Source organism: Cervus canadensis, chromosome 8, assembly GCF_019320065.1.
Source record: "Cervus canadensis isolate Bull #8, Minnesota chromosome 8, ASM1932006v1, whole genome shotgun sequence".
Lineage (NCBI taxonomy): Eukaryota > Metazoa > Chordata > Mammalia > Artiodactyla > Cervidae > Cervus > Cervus canadensis.
The window spans coordinates 69,067,176-69,084,699 of NC_057393.1; the positions used below are offsets into that span (position 1 = coordinate 69,067,176).

The 17,524-nt window shown below is 34.5% G+C and overlaps 1 protein-coding gene across 6 annotated transcripts in view; it reads left to right on the forward strand.

Moving 5' to 3' along the window:
* HERC4 (HECT and RLD domain containing E3 ubiquitin protein ligase 4) overlaps positions 1-17,524 on the forward strand; it is a 126,138-nt gene that overhangs the window by 100,971 nt on the left and 7,643 nt on the right. For 5 of the 6 annotated variants that reach the window (XM_043476801.1, XM_043476802.1, XM_043476805.1 and 2 more), the window contains 6 exons: positions 241-339; positions 2,147-2,314; positions 2,533-2,676; positions 12,734-12,900; positions 13,833-13,899; positions 16,313-16,395. In XM_043476801.1, the coding sequence (XP_043332736.1) occupies positions 241-339; positions 2,147-2,314; positions 2,533-2,676; positions 12,734-12,900; positions 13,833-13,899; positions 16,313-16,395 (728 nt within the window). The remainder of the gene's footprint in view (positions 1-240; positions 340-2,146; positions 2,315-2,532; positions 2,677-12,733; positions 12,901-13,832; positions 13,900-16,312; positions 16,396-17,524) is intronic. The other variant, XM_043476806.1, reaches the window with a different exon arrangement.

Sequence of the window (17,524 nt, forward strand, 5' to 3'; positions counted from 1 at the left end):
AGGTTAAGCAAAAGATATCTATAATTTACAATTTTATGGGTTCCTAAGTATACAGTTCTCTCCCCAAATTGGGAATTAGGGTTCTTTATTCCAGTGCTTCATTTAATTATCAGTATAATTCCTGAATGACCCAAAGCAAATAAACCAAGAATATGATCAACTTTACATAAGAAATGACAGTACCTACAAGAAATACGTCACAAACCAGTTTGTACTAATAAGCTAATTTTTTATTTCCAGTTGGCAGATATCCCTGTTACAATCTGCACATATCCATTTGTATTTGACGCCCAAGCAAAAACTACTCTGTTACAGACAGATGCAGTCTTACAGATGCAGGTAAAATGTTGTATAGTACTAGTTTAACTTGAGAGTAGTTTTTGAATTGTTTCTGTGGTGTTTTCTTAAAGTAAATATTTGAAATGTCTTTGGGGTTACTTTGTACCTTTGTAGTCTGTCTTTTGCAAAGGTACTTTTACCAAGGTATCTTTAGTACCTGTAAGACTGTTGGATGTAAATTGTGCCTTCTTATAAGGGATACTTAAATATATGTAAAAGGAAATAGAATAATATATATAGGATATAAGGAAATAGAATTTAGATTTTTATCATTTTATATCTTAAAATGGTATAATTTTTCATTACAGAAATATGTAGCCTTTATAAACAGTTTGATTTGTTTCCTTGATAAACTAGTGGTTTGTTTAAAATCTTGCTGTATTATATATTCCCTACTTATGTACTTAGTAGAAGATGAAAGTGAGTAGAGATGAGATGATGTTAAAGTAGGAGGCATTTGATCACATGTTGGGAGGAGGGTATGAAATTTCTGTGAAGAATGTTTTAGTAATAATAAGGTGTTTTCTTGAGATTGGTTGTCTCCTCCTCTTTGCTCTTTTCCTCCCCCCACTTATGTTGAGTATTTTTTCCTTTATAATGAGAATTTTAAAAACTAGTTGACATTGTGACTATGAAGGAATACAATAAGTTTACTTTACCTTTTGAACCTGTAAATTAAAAAGGTTTTAGTTTTTTCCTCTGATATAGAATATCAGACTATAGAGGCTGAGGACTAAGAAAGGATGAGATGAGACCTTGGGTACTTAATATTCTAAAAATGCTTTTAAAAATTACTCCTGTCCCAGTTTTGTTAGCAGTTTCTATTCCTTTAAAATAAATGCATTTGATATTCTAAATTCTTCCATATTTTTAAACAATAAGTAATACAAGGAGGAATTTTAGAGCTGCACTTACTTCTGTTTTCATCAATGGAAGAAATAAGTATTTTTGCAAGGTTCTATACTAACAATTGGATTGCTAGTTTTTTTTAGCAGTCTTGTTAAAACAATTACTTGGCGCTTTCAATGTAGGATATTTCATTTTAGAATAAGAACACATAGAAAATCACAGGGAAAAAAAAATAAAAGCTTTAAATGGTAAAAGCCAAATGTTTGGAGTGTGAGCACAAAAGGTGATCACTTTGAGCTTCCCTGGTGACTCAGCAGTAAAGAATCCACCTGCTACGCAGGGTCCTGGGTCGGGAAGATGCCTTAGAAAAGGAAATGGCAACCCACTGCAGTATTCTTGCCTGGGGAATCCCGTGCACAGAGGAACCGGGTGGGTTGTAGTCCATGGGGTTGCAGAAGAGTCATAGACATAATTTAGTGACTAATAACAACAACATGGTGATCAATCTACTAGATGACTTCCTGTAAACCTTTTAGTTGACCAGGCTGTTTCTTATTCTATGGAAAGGTATGTTTTAATGCTATTTTCTTTTTCTCCACACTCTCTATCCTAGTTATTTTTTGAGAGACAACAGTGTTCAGATTTATCATTATTATTATAGTTCCATGCTTATTTAATGGTATCATCAATTATACATTACTATAAAAATTTCAAAAGGACACTTTATTTCTCAGAATATAGTTTATTAAGCTCTGATGCTGTGCTAAATACTGTGTTAGGTGCTAAAGTGAATTCAGTAAAACAGGAATTTGTTTTTATTATTCAGTTGCTGAGTTGTGTCCAACTCTTCACAATCCTATGGGCTGTAGATATATATAAATAAGTAGAGGTTAGCTTATCCAGTCATAGTAGCTTCTTCATAGCATTGTTATTAAATTTTTAATCTTTTGTTTTCTAGATGGCTATTGACCAGGCCCACAGACAGAATGTCTCCTCTCTTTTTCTCCCAGTGATTGAATCTGTGAACCCTTGCTTAATTCTAGTGGTACGTAGGGAAAATATTGTAGGAGATGCAATGGAAGTCCTTAGGAAAACAAAAAATATAGACTACAAAAAGCCACTCAAGGTAATTTAACATTTTCTGTTGTATAATTGGAACTTTATTCAGAAAATATGTTTAAAGTTTTCCTGTTTATTTTTAGTATCTTTGAATCTTAATAAAAATATACTTAAAATTATAGCTATTAATTGATGAACATTTATTCATAATAAATAATGTGTTATAGAGTCTCCAGAGTATACTTTCATTTCTTTACACTCAGTGTTTGCATTATCCTCTTTTAGGTTATATTTGTTGGTGAAGATGCTGTTGATGCAGGAGGGGTACGCAAGGAATTTTTCTTGCTTATCATGAGGGAATTATTGGATCCTAAATATGGCATGTTTAGGTATTACGAAGATTCCAGACTCATTTGGTTTTCTGATAAGGTAAAAAGTCCAACCATCTGAATTACTTTTGTAAATAAATACACACGCACACCCTATATATTTCAACTTAACTCAGTAATAAATAGGAGTTATCAGTAGCTTCCTAACATTCACAGATGTTTTATCACAGTTTTAAAAATCATAAACTTTTGGACTTACAGTCATCAAAACAGATTATGCTTATCACACATTTCAAATTAGCAGAATTAATTAAGGAATGGCCAGCCTGAAAAATGATGTTGACTGTTCTGATCTGAGTTAGATTTGAGGATTGAATAGCTACCAGATTAACTTTCATTCTGGGGAGAGTTAATTTATCATTAGGGGTCATCGATTTCTCTCCTGTATCATATAGGGCAGAGATAACTATGCAGCAAACTACATTTCATGATCTGAGTTCTTCCCATCACATAAAGTCAGTGCCTGCTCATTTACCTGTTTTCCATTGCTGTGTGTGCATGCTCAGTCACTAAGTCATGTCCAACTCTGTGCAACCTAATGGACTGGAGCCCACCAGGTTCCTCTGTCCATGGGTTTTTCCAGGCAGGAATACTGGAGTGGATTACCATTTCCTTTTCTAGGGAATCTTCCCAACCCAGGGATCAAACCCACGTCTCCTGTGTCTCCTGCATTGGCAGGTAGATTCTTTACCACTGAGCAGCCCTCCACTTTCTAGCTAAAACTGGCAGAGGCAGAGTTGAGTAGTTATGACAGAGCCCCTGTGGCCAACAAACCTAAAATATTTACTATCTGCCCCTTTACAGAAAAAGTTTGCTGGCCCCTAATTTAGAAACTAAGTGAAATGGGTGGTTCAGTTTGTAGAACTCTCGAGTTGAAAGAAATTTAAATTATGTACTATTTGTTATAAAAACCTTGATGTATTATTTAGTCGTTTCTTCCAGGAGACTGTCCTTTGTGACATTAGCAGTCATGATGATCAGTGCCTAGACTAGTTAATGTATTAGGGGTTGCAAAATGATGCTACTCTTAATTCTGACATTTCTTTTTCATTTTTGTAGCTTAAATACTTGTAAGGAAATTTCCTCATCTACTATTTGATCCTTAATAATACAGTTCATATGGGATCTTTTACATTCTCTCTCTGTAGTTACTTATTTTTCAAAAGAATGAATCTGTTCATTAGCATACTCCAGGGGTGACAGCTCGTCTCTTGGTTTTGTTTTCAGATCCTATTGTGTATTCATGGCTTAAACATATTTGATGTTTTTCAGTCCGTTGCTCTATGCTGTGCTCAGTTGCTTCAGTTGTGTCCAACTCTTTGCAACTCCACAGACCATTCATTGCCCAACAGGCTTCTCTGTCTGTGGGATTATTCTAGCGAGAATACTGGAGTGGGTTGCCATGCCCTACTCCAGGAGGTCTTCCAACCCAGGGATCAAACCTACGTCTCTCGCATCTCCGGTGGATTCTTTCCTGCTGAGCCACTAGGGAAGCCCTTCAGTCCATTGCAGTTACTATCTTTACAGATATTATCCCGTTTTTGTCAGGAGAGCTCTTCAACTTGGCACCTGAGTCCTTTTGATACAGTCTTTATACTCTGCTTCCCAGATAATAATACTCAGGCTTCCCAGGTGGTACCAGGGGTAAAGAATTCTCGTGCCAATGTAGGAGACGTAAGAGACATGGGTTCAGTCCCTAGGTTGGGAAGATCCCCTGGAGTGAATGACACTCCACTCCAGTATTCTTCCTGCAATAATCCCATGGACAGAGAAGTCTGGTGGTCTACTGCAGTCCATGAGGTCACAGAGAGTTAGACACGACGGAGTGTCTCAGCACTAATACTTTTTTAAGTAATTTCCTTGCTCCCTGGTGTACTTGGTATGATAAAATGTTCCAGACTTGTACATTACTGCCTAACAATATCAGCCTTTCAACCAGTATTATGATAACTGAAAATACAGTTGACCCTTGAACAATAGAGATTTGAACTGTGTATTTTCACTTATATGCAGATTCTTTTCAACAAATATATACTGTGATTCTACACTATCCTCAGTTGGTTGAATCTGCAGATAGAAGACCAACTAGAAGATTATACTCAAGTTTTTGACTGCACAGGGGATCAGCGTTCCTAACCCCTGAGATGTTCAAGGGTCAACTGTAGTTCTGTTTTGTTTTAAGTATTTTCTGGGTTTTTTGCCCGTTGAGTATACCCTAGGAGAGAAGCAATCAAATAACTATTTTGATATCACTTGAAATTGGTACACTCTATATCATTATATCAAGTGGATGCATACTTAGGTTAACTTGTAGAATTTAATTTTGATTTTCAGGGATTGCTTATTTAAATTTAATTTAGTTTTATAATTATATGAAATATTTATATAGTTCCAAAGTCAAGTCTACAAAATAAGGTATCTAAAAGAAGTCTAGCTTTTGTTTCTATCCTCTCCACTGTATTTCCTCCCTCTTCTTAAAGGTATTTTTTGAAAAGAAATGTTATGGTTTATCCTTTTTTGAAAAAATAAATATAAGTACCAGTGTCAGGTTCTTGGTTTTAACTATGGTTATTTACACTGTTATCATTGGGGAAATCTGAGTAAAGGGTACAATATATACTGTACTATTTCTGTAATTTCTTGGGAGTCTTAAAGTATTTTAAAATAAGTAGTATTTTTTTTAAAGAAATGGTATACTATACATATTTTTTCCTCCATCAAGAAAGGGTACTTTATTTACAAGAGAAATTGAAACATGTTTGCTTGTTGTTGTGATTAATTACTTGGAAAGTAGAAAATCAGTGATGCGAGAGGGGTTATCAACTGCAGGAGCAGAGTCCTTGAGTTGTGAAGAAAGGATAGAGTTGGGTTTCCTAGTGGAGATTGGCCTGTGTTAGACACAGATCACTAATATCATGAGGCAAAGCCAAACGTATATGTAAATACAAATCTCTTGGTTAGATTTGATGGTGGGAGGTTGTGAAAGTTCACTTAGAGTTATTTCTACTTCACGGTGAAATAAGATGCATGTTTGTTAAAAGGTTAGAGTACGGGGAAGGTTGTTGGAATCTTGAAGGAGAAAGGAGAAAGAGTGAAATAATAACCCAAGGGAGTGGATCTCTCTTACCTTTTCAGTTATATCTTGATTTGGACAATAGGAGCCCCATAGAGCCGACTCCTTCTTAGTGTACTTTTGACATGTCCCCATTTTTCTTTCATTATTCTTTACTTTTGGTATACAGTTTGGTACAGAAAATGTTCCATGCTGGTTTTCTGTTTTCCATACCCTAGTCCTGACACTAGCCATTTCTTCTAAGGACCCTGACTTCTTTAAGTATAAAATGGTATTTAGAAATACAATTGTGGATGCTAAGTGTACTCATTGGTACCAAGGATCATTGCTTTCAGAGTCTCACAGCAGACAAAACTATGAACTATATGTATGTATGTCACATGGCACATATCTCCTGGCTTTCAACATATTCTGGATATTTATGTATACATGTACATATACACACATGTAAAACCATGAGATGATACTGATACCTCTAATTCTGTACAAACACTACAGAGTTTACTTTGGCCTTCTCCTTTTCACTTAAGTCACTAGTGAAAAACTTCACAGTAAGGAGCTAGTCTGCTGGCTACCTTGGCTAAAAGCTCAGCCCCCAGACATACTGGATCACCGCCTCAGAGAAGGTGTAGGAAGGAGGGAGGAATGCAGAGGGCTGTATGTTCTTTTTAATTTAATATTATTTTTTAATGAGGTAAAATTTACATAACTAAGTTCTTCCTTTAAGAATTTTTTAAATACACAGTTCAGGGGCATTTAGTACATTGACAGTGTTGTGCAGCCCTCACCACTATCTAGTTCTATTTCATCACCTCAAAATGAAGCTTGTAGACATAAGCAGTTTCTCCCTGCATCCCTTCAGCCTCAGACAATCACTGCTTTACTGTCTTACTTCCATGGGTTTGTCTGTTCTTGATATTTGCTGTTAATGGAAACCGTATAATTTAATGGCCTTTGGTATCTGACTTCTCTCATTTAGGATAAAGTTTCCAAGGCTCATCCACTTGTGTCATGTGTTCGTACTTTATTCCCTTTTGCAGCTGAATGATACTCTGTTGCATAGCTATACCACATCCGTTTTTTTTGTTCCTTAGTTGATGGACATTTTGGGTTGTTTACCTCTTTTGGTGAAATACTCTTGAATAGTACTAGTATGAAAACTTGTGTGCAAGTTATTGTTTGCAATTATTTTGGATATGTACTTATGAGTGGAATTGTTAGGTGATGTGATAATTCTGTTTGACTTTTTGAGGAACCACCAGATTGTTTTCCACAATGGCTGAACCATTTTACATTTCCATTAGGAATATATGAGAATTCCAGTTTCAACCTTTGCTACTTTCTTTTTTTAAAACATATATTAAAAAATGTATTTTATGCATGTATTTATTTATTCTTACTGTGGTGGGTTTGAAGTGGTATCTCATTGTGATTCAGTTTGCATCCCCTGCTGACTAATGATGTATTTGGCCATTTGTATACCTTCTTTAGCAAAATGTCATTTTTAAGTTGGATTTTTATTGTTGTGGCTATTTTAAGAGTTCTTTTATGTATTCTGGATACTGGATCTTTGAGAAATATATGATTTACAAATACTCTCTCCCACTATGTGAATTAACTTTTCACTTTCTTGATCATGTCCTTTGGTATCAAAAGTTTTAAATACTGGTGAAGTCTTTTCTGGATCTGTTTCATGTATTGTTGCTTGTGCTTTTTGGTGTTACAATTCAGAAACCATGTACAAATTCAAGGCCATGAAGATTTACCCCTGAGTTTTCTTATAAGAGTTTTATAGTTTTTGCTGTTATATTTAGGTCTTTGATAGATCATGAGTTCATTTGACTATGGTTTGAGGTAAGAATGCAACTTCATTCTTTGTATGTTAATACCTGGTTGTCTCACCATTATTAAAGAGACTAATATTTCCCCATTGAATAGTCTTGGCATCCTTGTTGAAAATTAATTGTCTATCATTATATGGATTTATTTCTGGACTCTCAATTTTATTCAAATGATGTATATGTCTGTTCTTATGCTAGTACTACACTGTCTTAAGTTTACTATAGCTTTGTAGATTTTCAAATTGCTCACACATTGAGTCCTCCTACTTTCTTCTTCCTATTCAAGATTCTTTTGACTATTAGGAATCCTTTGCAATTCTATATGAATTTTACAGTTAGCTTTCCATTTCTGCAAAAAAAAAAAAAAGACCATTGAGATTTTGATAGAGAATACATTGAATCTGTACATCAGTTTGGGGAGTATTATCTTCTAGTCTATGGACATGGGATATCTTCCCAGTTATTTAGGTCTTTTAATTTCTTTCAGCACCATTTTGTAGTTTTCAGTGTACAAGTCTTACACTTCCATGGTTAAATTTATTTCTAATTATTTTGTTCTTTTTGATGCTGCTGTAACTGGAATTGTTTTCTTAATCCAGGTTCAATGCATGATAAAGGGTGCTCGGGGCTGATGTGCTACGATGACCCTGAGGGATGGGATGGGGAGGGACGTGGGAGGGGGGAACACATGTACACCCATGGCAGATTCATGTCAATGTATAGCAAAACCAATACAATATTGTAAAGTTAAAAAGTTAATAAATAAAACTGAAAAAAAAAAATCTAACACCCGTTCATGATAAATAAACTCAACAAACTAGGCATATAAGTGAATTTCCTTAACATGACTCAGGGGGTTTATGAAAGTCCACAGCTCACATTCCACTCAGATCAAGAAAAATTGAGAAGCGTGTCCACTCTCACTATTTGCATTTGAAAACATTGGAAGTTCTAGGCAGGGCCATTAGATAAGAAAAAGAAACAGAACCTGGATTGGCAATTCATTTCACACATGATAATTTACATGTTTCAATGTTATTCTTCCATATCATCCCGCCCTCACCCTCTCCCACAGAGTCCAAAAGTCTGTTCTTTATATCTCTGTCTCTTGCTGTCTCGCATACAGGGTTATCGTTACCATCTTTCTAAATTCCATATCTGTTAGTATACTGTATTGGTGTTTCTTTCTGGCTTACTTTACTCTGTATAATAGGCTCCAGTTTCATCTACCTTATTAGAACCTGATTCGAATGTATTCTTTTTAATGGCTGAGTAATATTCCATTGTGTATATGTACCACAGCTTCCTTATCCATACGTCTGCTGATGGACATCTAGGTTGCTTCCATGTCCTGGCTATTATAAACAGTGCTGCGATGAACATTGGGGTGCACGTGTCTCTTTCAGTTGTGGTTTCCTCAGAGTGGATGCCCAGGAGTGGGATTGCTGGGTCATATGGCAGTTCTATTTCCAGTTTCTTAAGGAATCTCCACACTGTTCTCCATAGCGGCTGTACTAGTTTGCATTCCCACCAACAGTGTAAGAGGGTTCCCTTTTCTCCACACCCTCTCCAGCATTTATTGCTTGTAGACTTTCGGATAGCAGTCATTCTGACTGGCGTGTAATGGTACCTCATTGTGGTTTTGATTTGCATTTCTCTGTTAATGAGTGATGTTGAGCATCTTTTCATGTGTTTGTTAGCCATCTGTATGTCTTCTTTGGAGAAATGTCTGTTTAGTTCTTTGGCCCACTTTTTGATTGGGTCGTTTATTTTTCAGATTTTTTTTTTTTTTCTGCATCAGTTGAGGTGATCTTGTGGTTTCTTTCCTTCATTCCATTATGTGATGTATTACATTGGTTGATTTTCTTATGTTCAACCACCTTGCATTCCTGGACTTGGTCATGGTGTGTAATTCTTTTTATATGCTACTGGATTCAGTTTGCTAGTATTCTGTTGACAATTATTCTGTTATTATTACAAATACTGCTTTATGGTTTTCTTTGGGGGGGTGTGTGTGTGTGAGAGATGTCTATGTCTGGCTTTGTTATCATGGTATCCCTAACCTCATAGAATGAGGTTAAGAACTGTTTGCTTCTCTTCCTTTTCTAAGACTTTGAGATTGATAGATGTTAATTCTTCTAAATGTTTGGTAGAATCTGGTCTCAGGCTTTTGTTGGAAGGTGTTTGATTGATGGTTCAATCTCTTGTTACAAGTTTCTTTAGGTTTTCTAATTCTTTTTATGTAAGTTTGTGTGTTTGTAGGAATTTATCCATTTCATCTATATTATCTATTTTGGTGGCATTCAGTTGTTCATAGTTGTGGCCTAATTACTCATTATTGTCTTATAATCCTTTTTTTTTTTTTTTAAATAAAGTCAGTAGTAATGTCCACATTTTCAGTCCTGAATCTCGTAAGTTTTCTCTGTTTTTTTCTTGGTCACTCTAGTAGAGGTTTGTTAATTTTGTTGATCTCCACTTTAACCTTTATTATTTTCCTCGTCTGCTAGGATTGAGTTTGGTTTACTCTTGTTTTTGTAGTTCCTTAGGATATAAAGTTATTTATTTGAGGTATTGTTTCTTTTTAAATTTAGATGCTTACAACTATAAAAATTTGTTTTTGAACACTGCTTTCCCTGTCTTCCATAAGTTTTTTGATGATGTGTTTTCATTTTTAGGAGTCCAAGTATTCTCTGATTGCCCTTGTGGTGGTACCTTCTTTGACTAATGGGTTTTTTAAAAGTGTGTTATTTAATCTCCACATCTCTGTTAATTTTCCATATTTCCTTCTGATGTTGATTTCTAGTTTCATTCCATTATGTCCTGTAAAGGTTTATTTTATGACTTTATTCTTTTAAAATGTAACCATTTAAAATTCATCATTTATTGGTTTTGTTTCTTATTCATCCAGTTTTCTTGTGTTTGTCTCTTTTGTCTTTTCCTTATAATTCTTGGCTGTTTATTATTTTAGAATGTGACACTGAAATGCTACCTAGATACTTTTGTGTATGGGCATATGCACATTTATGTTTATGGACCCCACTCGTAAATTGATTAGGTAGGGGTCTTTCAAGAATGAACCTGCATATGTCAGCATGTTTAAGTTTTTTACTGTTTGTGTTTACAGGGAAGGTTGTAGCCCTGGCTACAATGTTCTAGTAGTAGTGTTCTAGACACTGGAAAGGGAAGCTAGGATTCCTGTTGTTCACTGTGTAGACTTCCATTTGATCCCTTTGTTTTTGAAGCAGGACCCCAAGCATCAGTTGTCTCAGATTCCAGAGCTGCTTTGATTCATCCTTTCTAGAAAGTCAAAGGCCTCTCCCGTCAACCATCCTGTTTTCAACCCCTCTCTGATACTTGACTCTCAGAGTTAGGTTTTACTGGCTGAGCTGCCGGAGTACCTCTGACTTCACAGGGAGAGACTGGCCCTGTCGGTTCTGAGCCTACGGCGTAGATGAGCTTGTGTTTTTTTACTGGCTTTCTCTACAAGCTACTGTTTCCGTTTCTTCTGCTTTACCAAATCAAACCAGCGATTTATTTTTCATATTTTGAGATAATGAGATCTCTTTTGTGCTGTTGAAATTCTTCCCTATTCTTTTTTCTTGTGAATTTATGCCATTTATTCCTGTATTCTCATCTAGAGGGATTTCTGGAAGAAGAGATATTAACACATATTCAGTCTGCCCTATTTAAGGACTTTTTGAACTTCGATACAATGTAGGGACATCACAGAAGAAAAAGATAAATCTGACCAATGAAAAATATGAGATAACAAAACATAACAGTCATGTATGTACTGAATATGACACAGGGTAATAACCCTAACATATGATGTATTCAAATATAAACATATAAGAAAACACTAGCCCCTAAAAGATAAATGGGCCAAGTACACAAAAAGACTTTTCAAAAGCACACACAAATCTATAATTTTTAGTATCACTAGTAGTCAAAAATGTACAGTGAAACAACTTGTCATTTTTTAACTCAAATATATTTTATGTGTGTATTTAGATGAAAATGTGGAAAGGTCATTTTCCTGGACTACAGTGGCAGTATAAGCTAGAACAGTGGTGGAGGAAAAGAGTTTTTATGGTCTGCTTAGCATTCCTTTGACTTTGAAATTCTTCCTTGCAAAGCAGAATTTCTTCTATGGAAATATTCCAAACTATGGACCAGTACATATACATATACATATACATATATGCAAAAAAGATACCCATCTTATTTTGAAAATTACTAATTAGAATATTTATTGAACCTTTACTGTGGCTGTAAGAACTATGCTAAAAGCATTTTACGTATATTATTCCACTTAATCCTCACAATAACCTTATGAGATTAATACAGCTTTTGTCTTGAGAACACTGAGACTCGATAGTGAATGAACTGTGCCTGGAGCCCCAGATCTAATTTAAAATTTTCTTGCTGTTAATTACATGGTCACAGAATTTCCTGTGACCATATATTAATTCGTTAAAAATTATTAAATCTTTAATTCTTTAAAGATTACTGAAGGAAACAAGCATTGTTTTTAATATTTTAATCATCTAGATGTCCAACTGTAGTTATTAATAGCTAATTTAGCAAGCCTTAATAGCTAATTTAGCAAGCCATGATACTTTTATATGATTAATATGCAGCCATTAAAAAATCATGTTCTGGAAGAGTAATGACATAAGAAAATACTTGTGTTGTAATTAGAAAAATGAGAAAACCTTGAATATGTTTTATATTATTTTTCTGAACTTATAGTAGACGGAAATACATTAAAAACTTTTAAAATCATTGTCCCGGGTGTTTCTAAGTGATTGAGTTACAGGTGTTTAATTCAGTTTCTTCCATAAGCTTTTTATTTTTCAAATTTTGAATGTGTATAGTTTTTTAAATCAGAAAAAGGTTCTAGTAGTCATTTATTAATATAATGCTTAAAAAAAATAAAATAAAATTGGCTTTTTGGAAAAAAAATATGCTTAGTGATATGAAAATGATTATATTTCTGGGGGTATAGTTAGTTGTGAAATTATATATATAGTATCATCTCAACTAGATTTTAATTTTGTCTCTCCTAGAAAGTACATTGAATGAAAATGTGCAAAAATACTAACAATAATATTGCCCCAGGGAGATAGGAATGAGAATGAACTTTTTTCTTGTTATTCATTAATTTTTTTCTGTATTTTCAGACATTTGAAGACAGTGATTTATTCCACTTGATTGGTGTTATCTGTGGATTAGCAATTTATAATTTTACTATTGTGGACCTCCATTTTCCTTTGGCTTTATATAAAAAACTGCTGAAAAAGAAGCCATCCCTGGAAGATTTGAAAGAACTGGTCCCTGATGTTGGGAGGTTAGTTGTAAAAAGTGGCAAGAATGGGGTTTAGAAAATAGGAAATGGGGGAGGTATAGAAGTTTTGTTTTTAGGAATAATTACGTTTCTGTTGTTCTTGTTGAATTTCCAAAATAAACTAATAGCCCTTCTAATAAAGGAAAAAGCCATTGTGAGAATTTTCTACTGAAAGAGTTATATGTATAAAGTCATGTGCTAAATTTTTAGTTTAACAATACTTTGTGAATATCAGATAATAAATTTAGGAAGGTAATGTTTCCTGAATGTAGTTAAATAATTTATTTGGACTTTTACTTCTAATCGCCTTCATTCCTAGGTAGAATATGTAGTTTCTTTTTATTACATTAAATGGAATAAAAAATTATATGTAAGAAAAAGTATTGAAAATGGGTGCATACATGGCCTTTGTATTCAAAGGAAGAGGTAAAAACCTTAATTTTTTTCTCTTCAGCATTGTTTATAAATTTGCCAGTCACTCAGTTGTGTTCAACTCTTTGTAAGCCCATGGACTGCAGCCCACCAGGCTCCTCTGTCCATGGGATTATTCAGGCAAGAATCCTGGAATGGGTTGCCATTTTAGGGGGTCTTCATGACCGAGGGATTGAACCTGGGTCTCCTGCATTGCAGGCAGATTCTTCACCATCTCAGTCACCAGGGAAGCCCTAAAACTTACATGTAAGAACAAGTATTGAAAATGGTCGGATACGTGGCCTTTGTGTTCAAAGGAAGAGATGAAAATCTTAGTTATTTTTTTCTTCAACATTGTTTATAGATTTCCTTGTACAACCACCATTCTGAAACAAACATAAAAGTACAAATTAGCAAAAGGATTTGACCAAGAATGAGTGAGAAATATATACCTAGTCATAGGCAAACTAGTCAAAATACGCAATTATATTTTACTTCAGAGCAACATACATATTGTTTTTCAGAAGCATGCAACAGTTACTGGACTATCCCGAGGATGATGTTGAAGAGACATTTTGTCTTAATTTTACGGTAAGATGGAAAGACATAGAGTAGTAGCTTGATTGTTCATAATCCCTTTTATTTATCAGCTATGCCTTATGGTTTTTATCTTGATGAATGGAATTCTTAAAGAACCCTTTAGCTAACATTTATTGAGCATTAACTATATGCTAGTCACATGCATTATTTCATTTAATCCTCATAATCCCAAGAGATTGGTATTATTATCCTTATTTTACAGATGAGAAAACTGAAAACAGTTGTCGCATTTCAGAGATAGTATTTGTATCCAGCTCTGTGACTGGATAAGCCTGTGTTGTTTAACATTATACTAAAGATCTTTACAGATACAAGGGGTCCTCTTTATACAAGTGTTCATTTTTTGAGTCTGCAATCACAAGAATAGAGAAGCAAAGGTTATTGTAACGTGAGAATATTCACTAATGAATTTGCCATCTAAAATATTAATTCCCACTTAGACATCCCTTTTATACTAACATTCATCCTTGTGAATTTTGTCTTAACTCTTGGATGCAATGCAATATAAATGGAAATACATTGAAATATTATTTGGAAAATGAAATTACAAATCTTAAAAAAGATGTAGAATTTAATTCAGTGAGAGGGATGTTCAATAAATCATCTAGTCTTTATGCAGAAACATTGATAAATGAGGATCTGGCAGAAGTAGACTAGTTGATAATTAAAGGAGAGAAAAATCAGCAAGGATAATGATAAGGCACTTCAGAAGTAACTGTTTGAATACTATAAATTAGACTCTTGGGAAAATGGTAAAAACCTTCAGTTTTTCTTTTTTCCTGTCTATTATCAAAAACTTCATGTGCCCTCCTCCCCTCGCCCCCCCATACCCTGAAACTGTCCTCTTTGTGTTTTTATAGTCAAAGCTGACAAAAGATGCCATATTCTTGTATCATACAGTTTGCCAAAAAAACTGTGTGCCCCCTCAAAAATGTTTGTCCATTCTTTGGTCATTTTAAGAATTGGCACATAGTGCAGTTATAAGAAATTTGATAGGTTTAAAGGGAAATAGGTTAATTTCTTTTAGTAATGTTTAACTTTTTTCAAGAAAAAGTCCTCCTTGAATTCATATTTACTATGAAATTTTAGTTCTTCTTTTCAGTTGATGCACTTAATAACCCTGTCAGTTTTCTTTGGATCTTTACTGATCATCTCAATTGACAGAAGCATTGAATTCTAAGCAATTTAATTGATCAGTCATTAAGTTTGTGAATGTTTGGTAAGAGCTATAGTAATTCAGACATTCCTTCCCACTGTCGTTTCTTTCCCAGACATACTCAGCGGCTCTTTGCTACTTACAGAATAATAGCTTTAGAGTGGACTTCAAATCATTTGTAATCTGGCTTTCTAACTTCCATTGTATCCTTGCATTCATACTAAGTTTTGTCATGTCTCACAGTATTCTTTTATATGCCTCAGCTTCCCTGTTTTTTAGGGGCATGCATTTTTTTGATATTAGGTCTGTTTCTCCTTTTGTTCAATCCCTGTCCTTAGTCAGAGATTCTCTCCTCTCCTAATCTTTCAGAGCCTTACTCATTCTTTTAGATGCTTTTCAAATGACATTTCTTCCTCAAGGTTTCTTATACTTTCTCTGTTAGAAGTAAGCTTTCTTTCTTCCATGGTCTGATAGTATTTTGTTCGTCTCTATTATAGCATTTATTTTACTATAATAATGAGTTGTTTACATATCACATTTCTCCTTCTTTATTGGGTAGCACATTCCAGAGCAGGGATTTATTCATCTTTTATCATCCCACTCCTAGTATGGTGTTTTATAAACAGGTACTAAAAAAAATGTTAATAGAAGAGAGTAATATTCCCAAAAAAAGAGGGAATAGGAAGAGGAAAGAAGCAAAGGAGGGAATGATAACCTGTGTAGGAAAATGAGCACACTAGTAAGGGAAATAAGAAATTTCAAAGTAAATGACTCTTCATAAACCAAATTAATGGCAAACTGGAAGAACCACCTGTAGTTAAGAATGCAACAAGAAGGAATACCAGAGTGGCAACTGTCATGTGGGAAGAATGCATAGCTGTTCCAGAGTTGAATGCATTCTGACTTGGAGTCTATTACTTGTCCAAGGAAAACATCCTTCCTAATATTTTACTGCTATAGTGACCCTTCTGAAGTTTTACATGGGATAATTACTCAATTTCCTGTTATTAACAAACCAAAACCTTACTAATTTGTAATTAGTCAAGGTAGGATTTCAAACTGCTAGAGAAGATGAAAATTTCTAGTTGTGTCTTCGTGCAGAATTCACAAATAAGCTTACGCTACCAGAATTTTACCTCAAACTTATTATTTCTTATATTTAATGAGAGAAAGGTAGATTATAATAGGTTATTAAAATAATAAGTTTTGAGTCTGACATTGACTTTTTTTAAAAATTTAAATTAATAGATCACAGTTGAAAACTTTGGTGCAACAGAAGTGAAAGAACTGGTTCTAAATGGTGCAGACACAGCTGTTAACAAACAAAATCGGTAAGTGACTTATAGCAGCATCAGTGGTAGTAATAAGATTCAGTAGGCGTTTTCTTCTGTATTTAGAAATATGTCACAGTCTTAAGTTTTTACTCAGATAAATTTACTCTTTGAATGCTAAGGACGTAATCAATCTTCCTTTTGCTCCTGGTAAGACATTAATAAAGGGACAAAAAGATCATTATCAACAGGAACAAAGAGAAGGAAGAGGAGACAACAGACACATTTTTGGAAGCTAGACACCAGTGGTACCTAACTTCAGCCAGCCAGAAGAAGCTGCAGCTCGAGATGGACTAGGAGCCATGAAGGCAGACAGTTCATATTGCAGAACAATAGTTCAGGCATTGAGAATAAAAAAATAGGTTAAAAAGTGTATGGAGTTTAAGGGGAAACTGGAAACAGAGATTGGCTGTTATAAGAAGCAGTTAGAGATCTATTTCCCATAGTGCACATGTGGCCTAGCAACTTTTCCTCTCCAGCTGGGCAGACTGGAAATTTACCGATCAAACTAAAGGAACTGTGGGTTTGAGGACAGTTAGGCAAAGCACTGAAGTGAAAACACAAAGATTAAGTGCAAGTCTACAGCTCTCTCCTCCTTGACACTGTGTATTGGAAGATTCTTCTCTGGGAAAACTGCCTAACTTTTAAATGTAAATGAATAATGAAAGATCAGTAGACATTTCAGAAAAGACCAAAATGGTAAAACAGAATGCCAGAGAAACAGAAACCGTGCAGGATGAAGAAACGTCAATAAAAATTGAAAGCCGTATCCTCAAACTGGTAAGAGTAGCATCCATGAGGATAATATTAAAAACTGAAAAAATTTCATTGGAAGAAATGAAATGAATGAAATTTGTCAAATGGTACCCCCGAAAATTTCCAGACTGAATGACATGCCTTTTAAGAATGACAGCATGGAAACTGAAAAAAAACATGATACAAAGCAAAATTACACAAAATTTCACAACCTGAAAAAAAACGAACCCTGAAACCTTCCAGGGGAAAAAAAAATAGACCATACACAAAGAATTAAGAATCAAAATAATATCAGATTTATAAAGATTAACACTGAAGTTAGGAGATCAACATTCTGGGAGAAAATTATTTAAAACAGAGTTCTATATTGAAA